The sequence below is a fragment of the Heloderma suspectum genome, chromosome 2 (genome assembly GCF_057233095.1).
Source record: "Heloderma suspectum isolate Gila_16-S chromosome 2, 16-S_ref, whole genome shotgun sequence".
In the NCBI taxonomy this organism is placed as follows: Eukaryota; Metazoa; Chordata; class Lepidosauria; order Squamata; family Helodermatidae; genus Heloderma; species Heloderma suspectum.
This window is the reverse complement of record NC_139459.1, coordinates 161,755,210-161,772,137: the sequence shown is the minus strand read 5'-3', so window position 1 is coordinate 161,772,137 and position 16,928 is coordinate 161,755,210. Positions and strand designations below refer to the sequence as shown.

General features: G+C 47.4%; 1 protein-coding gene across 2 annotated transcripts in view; it reads left to right on the top strand.

Annotated features, from left to right (window-relative positions):
* Positions 1-16,928, top strand: part of PHC1 (polyhomeotic homolog 1) — a 45,888-nt gene that overhangs the window by 13,588 nt on the left and 15,372 nt on the right. The window contains exons 6-12 of one of the 2 annotated variants that reach the window (XM_084835488.1): positions 546-701; positions 2,491-2,992; positions 3,627-4,417; positions 5,875-6,037; positions 6,860-7,068; positions 10,536-10,650; positions 13,182-13,290. In XM_084835488.1, coding sequence (XP_084691614.1) covers positions 546-701; positions 2,491-2,992; positions 3,627-4,417; positions 5,875-6,037; positions 6,860-7,068; positions 10,536-10,650; positions 13,182-13,290 — 2,045 coding nt within the window. The remainder of the gene's footprint in view (positions 1-545; positions 702-2,490; positions 2,993-3,626; positions 4,418-5,874; positions 6,038-6,859; positions 7,069-10,535; positions 10,651-13,181; positions 13,291-16,928) is intronic. The other variant, XM_084835489.1, reaches the window with a different exon arrangement.

Below are 16,928 nucleotides of genomic sequence, written 5' to 3'. Positions count from 1 at the left end.
GGAAAGCCATCATCTTAACTAGGCTAAATGAGCAACAAGTGTCTTGCTTGTTCTCTCTCCCCTCCTCCCACCCCCATTCCATCTTTGGTTTTAGTTGCATTTCTGCAAAATAACTAAGTCTTTGGATCTAGTTGGCCTCAGATTTTCACCTTCTACTTAATGAATCCATTATCTTGGTTATAGCTGTCCAGTATGAAAAATCTGTTTCTCAGTTGACTCTAAACTAGCAAGTGTCCCATACTCCCATCAACCCCACCCTTCACTGCCACACACAAACCCATAAGTATTTATTCCTAGGTAACCTATGCTGCTGGCCCAGTATGGGGAGTGAAGGGTGATTTGGCCTATAGAAGTAAGTAAATTCTGCTTTTCATCCCCTGCGAAGTGGCCATGATGAAGAGGTCATTCAGACAGGATGCGTGTCTATTCGAAACCCTAGGCTCCATATCACATTATAACCTGTTTGCTTGTGGTTCGCTTTCTTTCCTCCTTTCTCTCCCTTCTACTCTTTCCATCTCCACACCACCTAATCCTCCCCACAACAGCCGCAGCTGGGGAACCTGTTGCAGGTGAACCGGACGTTGGGCCGCAATGTACCTCTTACCTCCCAGCTCATCCTGATGCCTAACGGGGCTGTGGCTGCTGTTCAGCAGGAAGCGCCACCCACTCATTCTCCTGGGGTCCACACAGACACGGACCAGGTCAGTGACACCCTCTTCTGGGGTTCCCACGACCAACCTGGCCTGTCCCAGTCTTGGGTGTGTCCCTGTAGCTCAAACTTTCCATGAGTAGAGCATTCGTTTTGTGCTGTACTCTGGGGTTCATGGCAGCATCCATTCAATTTCTGCACACTTCAGCTGATGGCCTACTTTCTACAGTTGACTTACACCAGGTACTCAGCTGTACGTACGTGTGTGTGTGTTGGTTATCCTGTGTGGAATGCCCTTGTATTCTCATTCTAACAACAACATGTACTATTTGCTCCTTAAACATTAATAAGTGTTCCTAATTTAAGAAATGCTAGCTCAAACTTTGGGCTCAAGAAACCTGAGATGCCTTCTTTCTGCATGATAGGGCATTCTGCAAGTACATGGGGAATTAATTTGGTAAGGTAGGGGAAACTTGTACAAGTTGCTTTGGGGTTGTAATGGATAAGCTATAGACTAGGACCTCTAAGGACTTACAGTGTTGCTTTGGCTGCCCCTGTGACTTGCTGCATGTCTTGTCCTGACCTCCTCCTCCCCTACACTTCTCCAGTCACTTTTGGAACTAAGTGCTCTGCCTTTGTTCTGCATCTATTCTCTCTGTTTGTTTTCTATCTTAACTAGTGTTGGTTGTTTTTTTGTTTTTGTTTGCATTTTTTTAAAGCAAAAGTCAACTTCATGTTATCCCAGGGGTACAGTAGAAGAAATAAAGTGTATCTCTTGTGTTTTTGAGTCATGTTTCTTAGGAAACATGACTCAAAAACACAAAATACAACACTGCAACAGGCGCATTAGCAACTTAGCAGCTTGAGATGTGGGGAGTGCATCAGTTGGAATGACTTTGACTGCACTGCTCAGCCCTGTAAGTTCCATACACAAGGCCTGCTGCCTGGTTTCATTCTTCCCATGATAGCAAACCTGAAGCAATCTGTACCTGAAATAGACTCTTGCTGCAAAAGCACCCATTTCTCTCTTCTAACTGTTCAGGCAATAAGATGAATTAGCCCTAGCCAGTATCAAGCTCTGTATCAAAGGGAGGGCAGGGGAGAAAAAAATGGGCAGTTTGGGTTGGAGAAATACGAAGAAATCAGGTATCAGGGTGCTGGCAGCAGAAATCTGAGAAGAAATAGTTTGGGACTGTGTTAGAACCCAGAACTTGGGGGAGGGAGGGAGAGGATTTTCTGCAAGCTCCATCCAGAAAGTGCCATGAGATCTTTAACTTTGCTCAAAAGGAGGAAGAAGGGAGCTGAGATTAAAACTTCTTCCCAAGGACTGATCTTGATTTTTAATCATTTGATCCTCACTCTCTGTAGTACCTTGTGATATTGGTAGGGATGTATGGATTTGGTCAAATCCATTCCATCTGCGTTTCACAGATTGTCAGCTGTCTTTCGTTCTGTTGTCCACTCGTTGATGGAATCGGATTTTTAAAAGAGAAGTACGAGAATTTCGTTCCTATTTGCACTTGCGCAGATCCCCTCCAAAAGTAAAAAATCAGACTGCAAGTCCATGGAATCCACAAAAGCTGGTTCACTGTGGAATCTGCCGGTCCAAGTCATGGAAATTCGAACTCATTTGAATCTGTTGCGGATTTCTCCAATCTCTCTAAATATTGGCCAACGCTTGGTTTTGGGCACAAGAAAACAGAGTGCAGCAAAACAGCTGATCAACATGGCTTTTCAGCATACTCGGTTTTACTGTTTGTCAAGCCAGAGTAGATTCCAGGGCTCTTTGCTTCTTGGAACATAAGCTAATGACTTCTTTTTCTCTCTGCATTTTTTTCCAGGTGCAGAATTTGGCTGTCAGGAGTCAGCAGACCTCAGCAGCTAATGCGCAGCTCCAGGCTTCAGCTCCAAAGGCTGCTTTGCCAGGGAATTCCCAGGCTTCAGTACTACCCCAGGCCACCCATGCTGGCCAGACCTTGACAGTGACGCAAGCCTCTTCTGGCAATGTAGGCCAGTCGCTCAATCTCAGCCAAGGGGCAGCAGGAAGTAATGGCATTTCTGGGGGTGTGGCATCCTCTGTGGGGAATCATGCTACCTCTGGGCTGAGCCAAGCAGCCTCATCTGGCCCAGGGGGCAGCTGCCAGAGGAAAGGCACTGGTGTAGTTCAGCCTTTACCAGTAGCTTCTGCTGCCCAGGCAGTGACTGTGAGCCAGGGAAGTCAGACAGAGGCAGAAAATGCAGCAGCAAAGAAGGCAGAAGCAGATGGTAATGGTCAACAGACTGTGGGCATGAACCTGACCAGGACAGCTACACCAGCCCCAAGCCAGACTTTGATCAGTTCTGGTAGGTGACAGTTGATGCTTTCCTTACTGGAGAGCCTTCCAGTGGTGGCTTGGTACCTTCATCCATGTATTCCTTGACCGGGTTCACTATCTTGACAGCTGTACAACCCTTACTAGGTGCCACAGGGAAGATTGGCTCTAATTCAGTTTAGCCCATTGGTTACTTCTCGTTGGGCTATTGGCTTGGAGGGGAAAAGCTTGATTTTGAGTTGGTGTGTTCTGGAGTGGAGAGCTGTGCTCTGGCACACTTTCTTTATTCTGGGCTATTAATGAAATGTTGAACATACAAACCTGCCCTCTACAGAGTCAGACTGCTTGTCCATCTAGCTTGTACTGACTGGCAGTGGCTTTCCAAGATCGCAGGCAGCCGTTTTACCCAGCCCTGCATCGTAGGTTACTTTTTAACTAGTGATGCCTGTGATTGGACCAGGGACCCTCTGTATGCAAAGCGTGTGTTCCACCATTGAGTTGTCCCTGCCCACTCATAAGTGTATGTAGATACCTTGGCGTCTCCATTTCTTCATCTTCCCCAGATTGTAATCTTCTTGGGCGGGTGTCTGACTTATTTCGCATAAGTTATTTTAAGGTGGCATATAACCCTGACGGTGCTCTGTAATTTTTCTTGCTGCTTATAGCCACATATACCCAAATCCAGCCTCACTCACTGATCCAGCAGCAGCAGCAGATTCACCTCCAGAAGCAAGTAGTGATCCAGCAGCAAATCGCCATCCATCACCAGCAGCAGTTCCAACATCGCCAGTCCCAGCTCTTGCACACCGCCACACACCTCCAGCTGGCACAGCAGCAGCAACAGCAGCAGCAGCAAGCACCATCTCTGACCCAGCCGCAGCAGGGGCCCCCGCAGGCTCAGCAGCAGGCCCAGCCTCTTCAGGGCCAGCAGCAGGCCCAGACCCTTGTGGTCCAGCCCATGCTGCAGTCACAGCCTCAACCAGGGCAGCTCCAGCAGGACAGTCTTTGCCAGGCAGCCACTAAGTCACCTGTCCCTGTTCAGTCCAAGCCACCCATAGCCCCTCTCAAACTTCCACAACTTGGTGCTGCCAAAATGTCAGCATCCCAGCAGCCCCCTCCTCATATCCCGGTGCAGGTGGTGGGCAGCCGCCAGCAAGGTTCAGCCCAAGCTCAGGCACTGGGGCTTCCTCAGATGAACACAGCTGTGCAGGCTCCCCGGGGTGTGCCAGCTGTAGTCCAGCCAGTGTCCCAGTCCCACACGGCACCCTCATTGTCCCAGACCTCGTCTGCCTCCTTTTCTTCTTCGCCTCCTCCTCTACAAGAAGCCCCTCCTCCGCTCTCTTCTGGGGTCAATGTGGCGCAAGTCCAAGGCACGGCACAGGTGAAGAGCACTGTTGCATCTCCAGTCATGCAGGCATCACCAGCAGCATACTACGTGCAGCCTGTCCAGTTGCCTGTAAGTGACACTACTAGAATAGTGTGAGGAACATCATGGGTGTGTTGGATCCTCACTTTTCTACACGTTTGGTTTGGGGTATGATCAAGCTCAGTTAGCTAGTAATTAAGGGTAGTTCCATTCAGCATGTGCAGCTCAGGCCTACGTGTTCATGCTGACCCTACTACATGTTCTATAATTCCCTTCTATTTTCAGATGAAGTTAGGCAGCAAAACAAGAAATTTATTGACCCCCTGATGACAGCTATATGTGGTTAGTGGGCTGCATTTGCACAGGCTCACTGATGGCCTTGGTTAACCAGAACAGAAACATGCCAGTCAAGGTAGCATTCGCCAGTCTCTCCAGTTTTTGTCAAGCCAAAGCAAGGATGATGAAGGAAATTCGATCTGTTGTCCTCTAGACGTGGATCTTTCCAAGGCAAACAAGCGATTGGGAAGCTTTTCTCATGGCACTTTGTGGGAGAGCCTATCTCGCTGCTCATCCAGTGGTTTCATCTGCTACCAAGCCTTATTAGTGGCTGTAGGTCCTGTCTCCTGTTGAGAGCTACTTGGGCCTCTGTCTCAATGTCTGCAGGACCTTTCCTTGCTTATGTATCTGGCATGGCTCAGAGTACCATGCCAGATACTGCCAACTGAGGCAGCAGATTTTGGATTAAGAGGGTCATAATGGGATAAAGATAAATTTAGCCGTCATGGGCACAGTCCAAGAAGAACTTCTGCACAATGCCACTCTCTTCTTGTGCAGCTTTTGTTCATTTTAATGGGATTAGCACAGGGCAACTTCTCAATGGGCCGTGCCCCCTGTTAATGAAAGAGGTGGGGTTTCATTTCATATTTTCTGCCTCAGGCACTGAAATGTCCTGAGGCAGCCTTGTTCCTAGCAAAGCAACATTTTCAAAATAGCCTCCTGGATATTTTTCTGTGTGTGGAAGTGGTAATCAACTGACCCTGGGATTGAAACTCTTAACTTGATCACAGAAGCATTCCTCACATCTGGGGTGTATAAGATGGTAATGTAATGTGTTAGTAATGTGTGTAATACATTAGTGTGTAATGTATTAGTATTAGTGTTGTTGCTTCCTCCTGTATATGTTTCTGGCTGGGATCCAGAGAGTCCCATGTATGAGTGGAAGGCAATTCTGTTTTCCCCCAATCTGTCCCAATAACCCCCCTCCCTTCCTGCTGCAGCACCCCCGTACCAAATCCTATGCTGATCCAGGGGGTCTCTAGACTCTCAGGAGTGGCCTCCTTTAGGGATGGGGGGGCAGGGGCAAGGGGGTAGAGGAGGTGGGAAATCCTTTTTGCGTGAGATATGCTTGCGCTTCTCTAGATGCAGCCCTTTGCATAAAAGCTTGCAGGAGGTGGTCAGCATTTCCCTTCCCAAATAATCTCTGGACTGGAGTCCATTCCTTACTTGGTCTAGCGGTCCCTTCAAACCACCTTGTTCTTCCTGCACAGAGCAAACCTCAGACCTTGGCAGTCAAGCGCAAGGCAGAATCGGAAGAAGAGAGGGAAGAGTCCAGTGCACCACCTTCTCTCCTGGCTCCCAAATCTTCCCCTGTGGCTGAGAGCCCTAAAGCCACGGAAGAGAAGGGTGGCCTTGCAGGTGAAGGGAACAAGGGTGAGTTCTGTCTCCTTCTTGTAAGAGCAGTTATCTGGTTGGGTCTGGTGGCAGTTTCAGGATGGGATGTATAAATGGGCAAGGATGTCCCTGAACACAAAGCAGAATTTAGCTGATGAGTTACAACTTTAAAATATACACAAACAAAGCTTCTGAATCTTGAGGAGGGATTTGGACCAGGCCTTGTTTCTTTGATAGATAGCTTTCTCCCTTCCGTGGTTCATAAATACACAGTTCTGTCTGTGCCTTTGATAAACATGTGTTCATCTCAGTGTGTGGCACTTATGGCTAGAAGTTGACATGAGCAGCAATTGTCCTGCCGCAGCTAACTCCTGCAGCTTTTTCTGTACAACCCATACTGGTACTGCATGAGTGGGCAGAATGTAGATCGGCATCTACTGGTAGATAGGATGATCTGCAGTAGATCACCAAGCGTTTCTGACTCACAGTAGTTTAACAATAGCTTCAACAAAACACCTTTTTCCTCCTCCTGAATTAGGCTGCTGAAATCAGGGAAGCTTGGGGGAGAACAGAAGTGGATTTATGATGTGAAAGGATTTGTGTACGAGCTGAAAACAAATTCCTAGGCTGAGCATGTGTTCAGAGACACCTTGTTCCACAGTTATATATCTGCCTTCCTGCGCTGGTGGACCTTAAGGTTCTAATGCAAAACAGTGTAGATTCTGCCGGGCTAAAGTCTGCCTGCTAAAGTCTGTAACAAACAGAATAAATCCTGCCTATTTAGCAAAAATATGCAAAATTATTACCCACAAAAATACAGAATCCAGATGGATCTAATTAATACTGTTTCTGTTCTTTCAGACAAATCTGAGTCCTTCCCCAGTGCCACCCCAAATGCAGCTCCAAGTGACTCCAGCTTGGTCACTCCTACAGCTGCTCCTGTGCCTACCTTGGCCATGTTATCACGTCAGACGGGAGACTCCAAGCCTCCACAAGCCATCGTCAAACCTCAGATTCTTACACACATCATAGAGGGCTTTGTCATCCAGGAAGGGGCAGAGCCTTTCCCGGTAAGAACATCAAAGATCTGGAGTAGCCTGGGCAATGACTGCTCTCCTTCCTCTTTCTCCTCTTCTCTTTGTCCTGTCAGCATGTTGTTGTTGTTGTTCAGTCGTTCAGTCGTGTCCGACTCTTCGTGACCCCATGGACCATAGCACGCCAGGCCTTCCTGTCCTGCGCTCTCTCCCGGAGTGTGCTCAAGTTCATATTCATTGCATCCGTGATGCTATCTAGCCATCTCATCCTCTGCCGTCCCCTTCTCCTTTTGCCTTCAGTCTTTCCCAGCATCAGGGTCTTTTCCAGGGAGTTTTCTCTTCGCATTAGGTGGCCAAAATATTGGAGCTTCAGCTTCATTATCTGTCCTTCCAATGAGCACTCAGGGTTGATTTCCTTTAGGATGGACTGATTTGACCTCCTTGCAGTCCAGGGGACTCGTAAGAGTCTTCTCCAGCACCACAGTTCGAAAGCATCAATTCTTCGGCGCTCAGCCTTCCTTATAGTCCAGCTCTCACAGCCATACATTACTACTGGGAAAACCATAGCTTTGATTAGACGGACCTTTGTCGGCAAGGTGATGTCTCTGCTTCTTACTATGCTGTCTAGGTTGGCCATAGCTTTCCTCCCAAGGAGCAAGCGTCTTTTAATTTCATGGCTACAGTCACCGTCTGCGGTGATCTTGGAACCCAAGAAAGTAAAATCTGTCACTGCTTCCATTTCTTCCCCTTCTATATGCCAGGAAGTGATGGGGACAGATGCCATGATCTTCGTTTTTTTAATGTTGAGTTTCAAACCAGCTTTTGCACTCTCCTCTTTCACCCTCAACAAGAGGCTCTTGAGATCCTCTTCGCTTTCTGCCATTAGGGTGGTATCGTCTGCATATCGGAGGTTGTTGATAATTCTCCCAGCAATCTTAATTCCGACCTCTGATTCATCCAACCCGGCATTTCTCATGATGTACTCTGCATATAAGTTAAATAAGCAGGGTGACAATATGCAGCCTTGTCGTACTCCTTTCCCAATTTTGAACCAATCGGTTGTTCCATGTCTGGTTCTGACTGTTGCTTCTTGACCCTCGTACAGGTTTCTCAGGAGACAGGTAAGGTGGTCTGGTACTCCCATCACTTTAAGAATTTGCCACAGTTTGTTGTGATCCACACAATCAAAGGCTTTAGCGTAGTCAATGAAGCAGAAATAGATGTTTTTCTGGAATTCTCTTGCTTTCTCCATGATGCAGCGAATGTTGGCGATTTGATCTCTAGTTCCTCTGCCTCTTCGAAACCCAGCTTGTACTTCCGGTAGTTCTCGGTTCACATACTGCTGAAGCCTAGCTTGTAGGATTTTGAGCATCACCTTGCTGGCATGTGAAATGAGCGCAATTGTGCGGTAGTTTGAACACTCTTTGGCGTTGCCCTTCTTTGGAATTGGAATGTAAACTGACCTTTTCCAGTCTTGTGGCCACTGTTGAGTGTTCCAGATTTGTTGGCATATTGAATGCAGCACTTTAACAGCATCATCTTTTAGGATTTTAAATAGCTCGGCTGGAATACTGTCATCTCCGCTAGCTTTGTTGTTACTAATGCTTCCTAAGGCCCACTTGACTTCACTCTCGAGGATGTCCGGCTCAAGTTCAGTGACCGCACTATCATGGCTATCAGGGACATTCAGATCTTTCCTGTATAGTTCTTCTGTGTATTCTTGCCACCTCTTCTTAATCTCATCTGCTTCTGTTAGGTCCCTGCCTTCTTTGTCCTTTGTCATGCCCGTCTTTGCACAAAACGTTCCCTTGAGATCTCCAATTTTCTTGAAGAGATCTCTAGTCTTTCCCATTCTGTTGTTTTCCTCGATTTCTTTGCATTGTTCATTTAAGAAGGCCTTCTTGTCTCTCCTTGCTATTCTCTGGAACTCTGCATTCAGTTGGGTATATCTTCCCCTTTCTCCCTTGCTTTTCGCTTCCCTTCTTTCGTGAGCTACTTGTAAAGCCTCATCAGACAGCCACTTGGCTTTCTTGCATTTCTTTTTCTTTGGGACGGATTTCGTTGCTGCCTCCTGAACAATGTTACGGACCTCCGTCCATAGTTCCTCAGGCACTCTGTCTATCAGGTCTAATCCCTGAAATCTATTCCTCACCTCCACTGTATATTCATCAGGGATATGATTTAGGTCATACCTGAACGGTTTAGTGGTTTTCCCGACGTTCTTCAATTTAAGACGAAATTTTGCAAGAAGCAGCTCATGATCTGAGCCACAGTCAGCTCCAGGTCTTGTTTTTACTGACTGTATGGAGCTTCTCCATCGTTGGCTGCAAAGGACATACTCAGTCTGATTTCGATATTGACCATCTGGTGACGTCCATGTGTAGAGTCGCCTCTTGTGCTGTTGGAAAAGAGTGTTTGCTATGATCAGCATGTTCTCTTGGCAAAGCTCTATTAGCTTTTGTCCTGCTTCATTTTGTACACCAAGGCCATGCCTGCCTGTTATCCCGGTGATTTCTTGACTTCCTACTTTAGCATTCCAATCCCCTATGATGAAGAGGACATCTTTTTTTGGTGTTAGTTCTAGAAGGTGTTGTAGGTCTTCATAGAACCGATCAACCTCAGCTTCTTCGGCCTCAGTGGTTGGGGCATAGACTTGAATTACTGTGATGTTGAATGGTTTGCCTTGGATTCGTACTGAGATCATTCTATCATTTTTAAGATTGTACCCCAGTACTGCTCTTCCCACCCTTTTGTTGACTATGAGTGCTACTCCATTTCTTCTAAGGGATTCTTGCCCACAATAGTAGATATGATGGTCACCTGAATTAAATTCACCCATGCCTGTCCATTTTAGTTCGCTGATTCCCAAGATGTCGATGTTCAATCTTGCCATCTCATGTTTGACCACCTCCAGCTGACCTTGATTCATTGATCTGACATTCCAGGTTCCTAAAGAATATTGTTCTTTACAGCATCGGATTTTCTTTTCACCACCAGACACATCCACAGCTGAGTGTCCTTTCGGGTTTGGCCCAGCCGCTTCACTCTTTCTGGCGCTACTTGGAAATACCCTCTGCTCTTCCCCAGTAGCATATTGGACACCTTCCAACCTGAGGGGCTCATCTTCCGGCATCATATCTTTTAGCCTTGTGATACGTTCCATGGGGTTTTCTTGGCAAGAATACTGGAGTGGGTTGCCATTTCCTTCTCCAGTGGACCACATTTTGTCAGAACTCTCTGCCATGACCTGTCCGTCTTGGGTGGCCCTGCACGGCATAGCTTATGGCTTCACTGAGTTACGCAAGCCCCTTCGCCACAACAAGGCAGTGATCCATGAAGGGGCCTGTCAGCATGTGCAGCTTGCTAATTTAGCCTATGTTTGCTGAGGCCAGAAGAAATTGCATTGGTCTTGTAGTTCTCCCTAGCGAAGCATGGTGAGCATTGGTGCTTTGAGCATGGTTGCTTGTTGATGCAGGCCTTCTTTTCCTCTCTCTTGAATGCAGGTGGGTTGTTCTCAGCTCCTAAAAGAGTTTGAAAAGCCCCTTCAGGGAGGAGCTCCATCTAGGCAGACTGAGAACCAGCCTAGCAACTCCCCAGGAGGGGAAAGCATAACAGCAGGTGAGTGTCTGAACAGTGTGGGGGGTTAGGGTGAATTATTTGCTTGTTGCTAATTATTTGGCCTATCCTGTCAAGCACGATGCTGGGCATAGGACTCGGCTGGAGGCCTTTGGGGGCCTCTCCTCCCCATCCCTCTCTACATTGTCTAAGGAAAGCCTCATTGCTTACCAGGCAGGTCAATTCCAACAGTTCCACTTGGCCCTTGGATTGGGTGGATCTTTTTCTCACCACTGAAACAGTGCTCTCTTCTACTCAGTGCTGCAAAATCTCCCAATGCAGGTCCATGTTGCTCTCTCTCACACATTCCATTTCTCCTCCAGCGCTTGCACAGTGCACCGCTGCAGCTAGGCAATCACTTTGCCTTTTGTGTTCCTCTCGCATAACAGTGAATTGGCTGATTGTTCCTGTGTTCGCCTCTTCCCTGCCTTCTAGCCACTGTACAGCCAGTCTCCTGACTCCCCACCCTCAATGCCTCCGCAGGTAGCCCAGATCACAGCAGCTGGCCCACTGCTAAAGCAAACAAAGCAAAGCTAGAAGGCCCCAGCTGAGAGTGAGCAGCTGCTGCAAAAGAGAGAAGTGGAGAGCTTAAGGGGACTGGGAGCCATCGGTGGCTGTCAGGCCTTGCAGTGAAGAACAGTGGTAGAAGTTGTGGAGAGCTAAGCCAAGTACTTTGATTTGATTACTCTTTCTTGAAGGGGTGCCTGGAGCAAAGTTGCACAAGGGGATTGGTCCGTTACCTTACCCTCAGTGGAGGCGTTTGATGGTTGTACTGCTTAGTTTATATATTGCATATTAACAGTCATAGCATTTGCAGTGTAGCAACTAATGGGGGTTTCAAAATTTCCCTTTGGGGAGTCTCCATCATACCTGATTCATTTGCTGTGTAGCCTTTCAATAGCGAGGACGTCTTAAGATCTTAAGTAGAAGATCTTAAGCTTGCATTCTACTGCTGCTACTTGAAGTTGCAATGCCTTGCATAAGTATTCACCCCCCTTTGACTTTTCCACATTTTGTGGTGTTACAACCTGGAATTACAATGGATTCAGTTAGGATTTCCTTTCACTGATCTACACAAAATCATCCATAATGTCAAAGCTCTGGTGCAACCAACTGCCTTCAGAAGTTACATAATTAGTTGAGTGGAGTCTACCTGTGTGTAATGCAAATGTCACATGATCTCAGATTAATACATACACCTGTTTCTGGAAGGCCCTAAAGTTTGTTAGAGAGCATATCTAATCAAACAGCATCATGAAGACCAAAGAGCTATCAAAACAAGTCCGGGATAAAGTTCTGGAAGAGCACCAATTAGGGTTGAGTTATAAAAAAAAATAAAATATCCCAAACTAAGGAACATCCTCCCCAGAGCACCATTAAATCCATTATTACAAAATGGAAATAATATGGCACAACCGTGACTCTGCGTTGAGAAGGCCATCCACCAAAACTCAGTGACGGGGTAAGGAGGGCATTAGTCAGAGAAGCAACCAAGAGGCCAATGGTAAGTCTGAAAGAGCTGGAGAGATCCACAGCTGAGATGGGAGAAACCGTCCATGGGACAACTATCACCCAGATGTTCCATAAAGCTGGGCTGAATGGAAGAGTAGTGAGAAGAAAGCCATTGCTGGAAAAAAAAACCCATATCAAATCCTGTTGGATTTTGCCAAAAGGCATGTAGGAGATACAGCAGAAAAAGCTTCTGTAGTTTGATGAGACCAAATTGAACTTTTTGGCCTTACCACAAAATGCTATGCATGGCACAAAGCCAACAGTGCTGATCACCTTGAGAACACCATCCCCATGGTGAAGCATGGTGGTGGTGGCAGCATCATGTTGGGATGCTTTTCATTGGCAGGGACTGAGAAACTGCTCAGGATTGAGGACAAGATAGATGCACCAAATACAGGGCAATTCTAGAGGAAAACGTGCTTCAGTCTGCAAGGGATCTTGGACTGTGGCAGAGGTTCACCTTCCAGCAGGACAGTGACCCTAAACACACAGCCAAAGTGACACTGGAGCGGTTTAAAAACAAGAACCTGAATGTCTTAGAATGGCCCAGTCAAAACACAGACCTCAATCCAATTGAGAATCTGTGGCAAGATTTGAAAATTGCTCTTCACCAACAGTCCCCATCCAACCTGACAGAGCTTGAGCAATTTTGCCAAGGAGAATGGGCAAAAATGGCAGGATCCAGATGCACAAAGCTGGTAGAGACTTAGCCAAAAAGATTTACGGCTGTAATTGCTGCCAAAGGTGCTTCTACTAAGTAATGACTCAGGGGGATGAAGATTTGTGCAACCAATGTATGCCAGTTTGTTTTTGTTTTAACTCCTGTGCCACAATAAAAATATTTTACACCTTTGAAATGTTAAGAATGTTGTGTAAATCAAATGGTAATGCCAATTAAATCCATTTTAATTCCAGTTTGTAACACAACCATATGTGGAAAAGTGAAAGGGGTGTGAATACTTAGTCAAGAAAATACAGGGCCTTGCATAACTAAAGTGTTTGCATCTCTCTCACTTCCTCAGAGCAAGATAAGAAAGGGAATCTGCTGAAATGTGAGTTTTGTGGAAAATACGGCCCAGCCAATCAATTCCGTGGTTCCAAGAGGTTCTGTTCTGTAACATGTGCCAAGAGGTAATGATAATTGGACACAATCTTTTTATTGAGGCTTTTGTTCAGGTGTCATACGATCACTGAACTATAATTTTAAATAGCAGGCTTCTAATTCTGCTATCAAGGCACCTAAGGCAGGGGTGTACAATATTTTCACCTGAGGGCTTTATGTGATCTTAGCTTGGGGGATATATGTGTGTACACACACACACACACACACACACACACACACACTCTCTCTCTCTCTCTCTCTCCTAATACAGATCGCTCTTTCCTCGCTGCTAGTAGTGGTGGGGAAAGATCAATCTGTGTGAAGATCTTTGGGGGAAGATCAAGAGTACAGGTAGAGGGGAAATTGGGGTGGTGGAGAACTTGGTGGCTGAGGTGCAGTAAAGACTATTGGGGCCTGTGAATTGTGCACCCCAATCCAAAGTATTAATTTGTAAGCCTGCAGCCATAGACCTCTTCATTGTATTTCAGGTGCTTTTATAAATAGATCATGACTTCTCTTGGATCCGAGTCTTCAAGTTGTGGTAAAACCTGCACCACTGACAGAATTATTACTGTTGCTTTTCCCGTTTGGGGTTCTTCATTCCCAGATCTGACAGTGGTGCAAATGTGCTTAAGTAGGTTCTAAGTTGCTTCTGCTTCCTGTTGGGAAGATGATATCAATATGCCTAGGGAGATGGCTGACCTAGGAATGACTTGTTTGTGCAAGTATGTAGTAGGGCTGTGCACCGCCTTGTTATGAAGCCCGAATAATGGGGTGAAGCAAAATCCTCGTGCTGTGAGGTGAGTCAGAGCAGTACCGAGGCGCCCTGGGGCAAATCCCCCCCCTCAAAGCACCTCCTCTGCCCCATATATTTGGAGCACTACTTAATGCCTGAGCAGTCCAGAAAGGCTGTCTCCAAAATGTATCAACGTCTGAACACTCAGGTGGAGGGGCATGAGGAGGGAGGGGGAAGGTGAGCGGGCGGGGGGAGGTGGGAAGGTGAGCACAGGAGGAGGGAGTGTGCTTTCGTGACTAGGAACTCTCAGCTAGAACCGACGCCAGCAGTCTCCAATCAGAGAGAGTGGGGGAGGAAGGGGGTGTATATATACTTCGGTGAAAGGCTGCGTTCGGTTATTGTGCGAGCTGTGTCTTTGGGAAAGAGGGCTGGTGCGGGTAGATGATCGTGTGGGCATGCGTGCATTCCTAGGAGTTGTTCCTTCAATTTATTTGATTTTGATCGCCACTAGGCTTTCCTTGAAATTTAAAGGAAACAGCTTGGTTGTACTGGGAGTGTTCCCTTCCCTTGCTCCTTGATTGTCCGTCCCCTTTGGGACGGTGCCTTTTGCAGCACCTCTTCCAGCCAGCTTCTATTTCTTTCTATCTCCAGCTTGTTATTTGTATTTGATTAGATTCATCTCTCCTTTCTATATTTTTTCAAACTGACATAGCTTTTCCTTGCTTGTTGTTGCTATACTCTCCCCTCCCCCGCCATTCCTGTGTTTGTTTATCTTGATTTTGGACTCCGGAAAAGGCTGCGTTTGTTGTTTAACGTCAACCCTTACTTCTGCTTTCTCCATTCTATTTCCTTGTCATTTTTGTCACTCAGCTCTGTCTCTTTTAGATTTTTACAAACCCAGTCTTAATTTCGATTTTTAAAAACAAACATTGGCTTCTGGCCGTGTTCCTCCCCCACCCCCCCTTTTAAGTCATATTCAAGCATTGTTTTTTCTTTCTAAATTCTTAAAGAAAGGCATATTATAGCAGCCTATGTGTGTAGTGTGCCCCCCCCCGTTGAATTGAACTGTCTGTGTCTTCTTTGTGTTCATCCTCTCAAAACAAATTAAAGTTTTTTTTTATTATTGTTTGATTTGGTTGTTATCACCTGCGCTGTCGCCCTGTATTTCTTGAAGTTATCCTACCTTCCATAAAAGAACATGAAATATAAAACAATAAATTAAAGACACCCGTCATTTGCTTAGGTAGTTCTGGTTTTCTTTATCTCTTGTGTGTCTGTGTCCTTGTGTGCGTGCGTGCTAGGTTGTTGTTCCACCAACACTATACGTCCAAATTTTATGGCAGTGTTGAAAAAGCATGAGACACATAGTATTTATATTAATTACCTTATTCCAATAACACCCTGCTGTGTGGCAAAGCAATCCAGCACAATATGAGGCATCTTTGGGGTGTTGGCAGGGGTAGAGGTGGGCGAGGTGCTGCTATAACTAGCAGCACCGTTAGGTGAGCTGTCTGTCCCCTAGTCCAGATAGTGCGTCCTGGTGGACTAGGGCAGTGGAGTATGGAGGCCAGTTGCAGTGCTTGGAGGTCACTGTTTGAGGAGGCTGGCGTGGGCGGGTGCAGTAGTTGCACTCTTGTCCAAGGCGGTGCAGCATTTCCTTCTGTGGTGGAAGAGGGGAGCCCGCTGATGGATGTTAGTTCAGAGGTGTCTGATGTCCTCAGTGTGGTGGAGAGCGAAGAGGAGGAGATCCTCCAGGGTATGTTGGAGGAGGAGCATCAAGCAGAAGCTTCAGCACCTGACCCCTCTTCCATTGTTCCCCCCGCTCGTGTGGTGTTCCCCCAGAGAGAGGGCAGGCAGTCTGCGTCTGCGCCTACCCTGAAACATGAGGGCAGCATTGTGTGGGACCACTTTGAGTTGGGAGCCGATCCCAGCACTGCCGTGTGCTGCCACTGCAAGGCATCTCTGAGCAGGGGGAAACAGCCAGGGCACTACAGCACCAGCAGCCTGCTCCTGCACTTAAGGAGGCAGCACCAATCAGTCTTGCTCGGGGAAGAGGCCCCCAGGTCCCAGCAGGCCAGCAGCAGGGGCAAGCATAAGGCTGGTAGTGGCTCCGGAACTTCTGCAAGCTCTCCGTCTCTCACCCCCAAGAGGCTTAGGCAGGCCACCATGGAGGAGATGGGGTGGGGGAAGTATGAGTCCACCAGGTGGAGGTTTCCAGTACCCGACCAGATCACCAACTGCATTGGTGGGATGGTGGCATTGGACGAGCAGCCATTCTGCCTCGTCGAAAATGCAGGGTTCAAGAGGTTGATGGCCCTGGTGGTGCCCTACTACAAGCTGCAGTGTCGCAGTACCCTTAGCAGGCGGGTGGTGCCCTCCCTGTACTGGGCATGCCGGAAGAAAGTGGTGGACCGTCTGCACAAGGCAGAGTCGCAGATGGCGCAATTCACCTTGGACATTTGGTCCAGTGAGGGCGGAGCGTACGCTTACTTGTCCCTATGGCTCACTGGTGGGCAGCCCCAGGGACGGTAGTGGCCACTACTTCCAGGACTGGTGGGAAGGACAGGTATTGCTGGGCCATCCTTCATGCACAAGTCATGGACCAGTCCCACACAGCAGCAGAGATAACAGAGGCCATGAACTGCATGTTGGGGGGGTGGTTGGCTGGTCACCAGCTCACCCGCAGATACATGGTCATGGACCGGGGTGGAGGTGGGGGCAACATGCTGAAGGCTGTATGCGATGGTGGATTCGAGGGCATCCACTGCATCGCTCATAGCTTCAAAATGACTGTGAGGGACGCCCTTGGAATAGGCAGCAGCAAGGTGTATCCCACCCCCATGTCCGATATCCGTAACCTGTTGGAGAGCTGCAGGAAGGTGGCTGGGCACTTCCACCACAGCATCAAGGGCAGTAGGCTGCCGTGGGAGA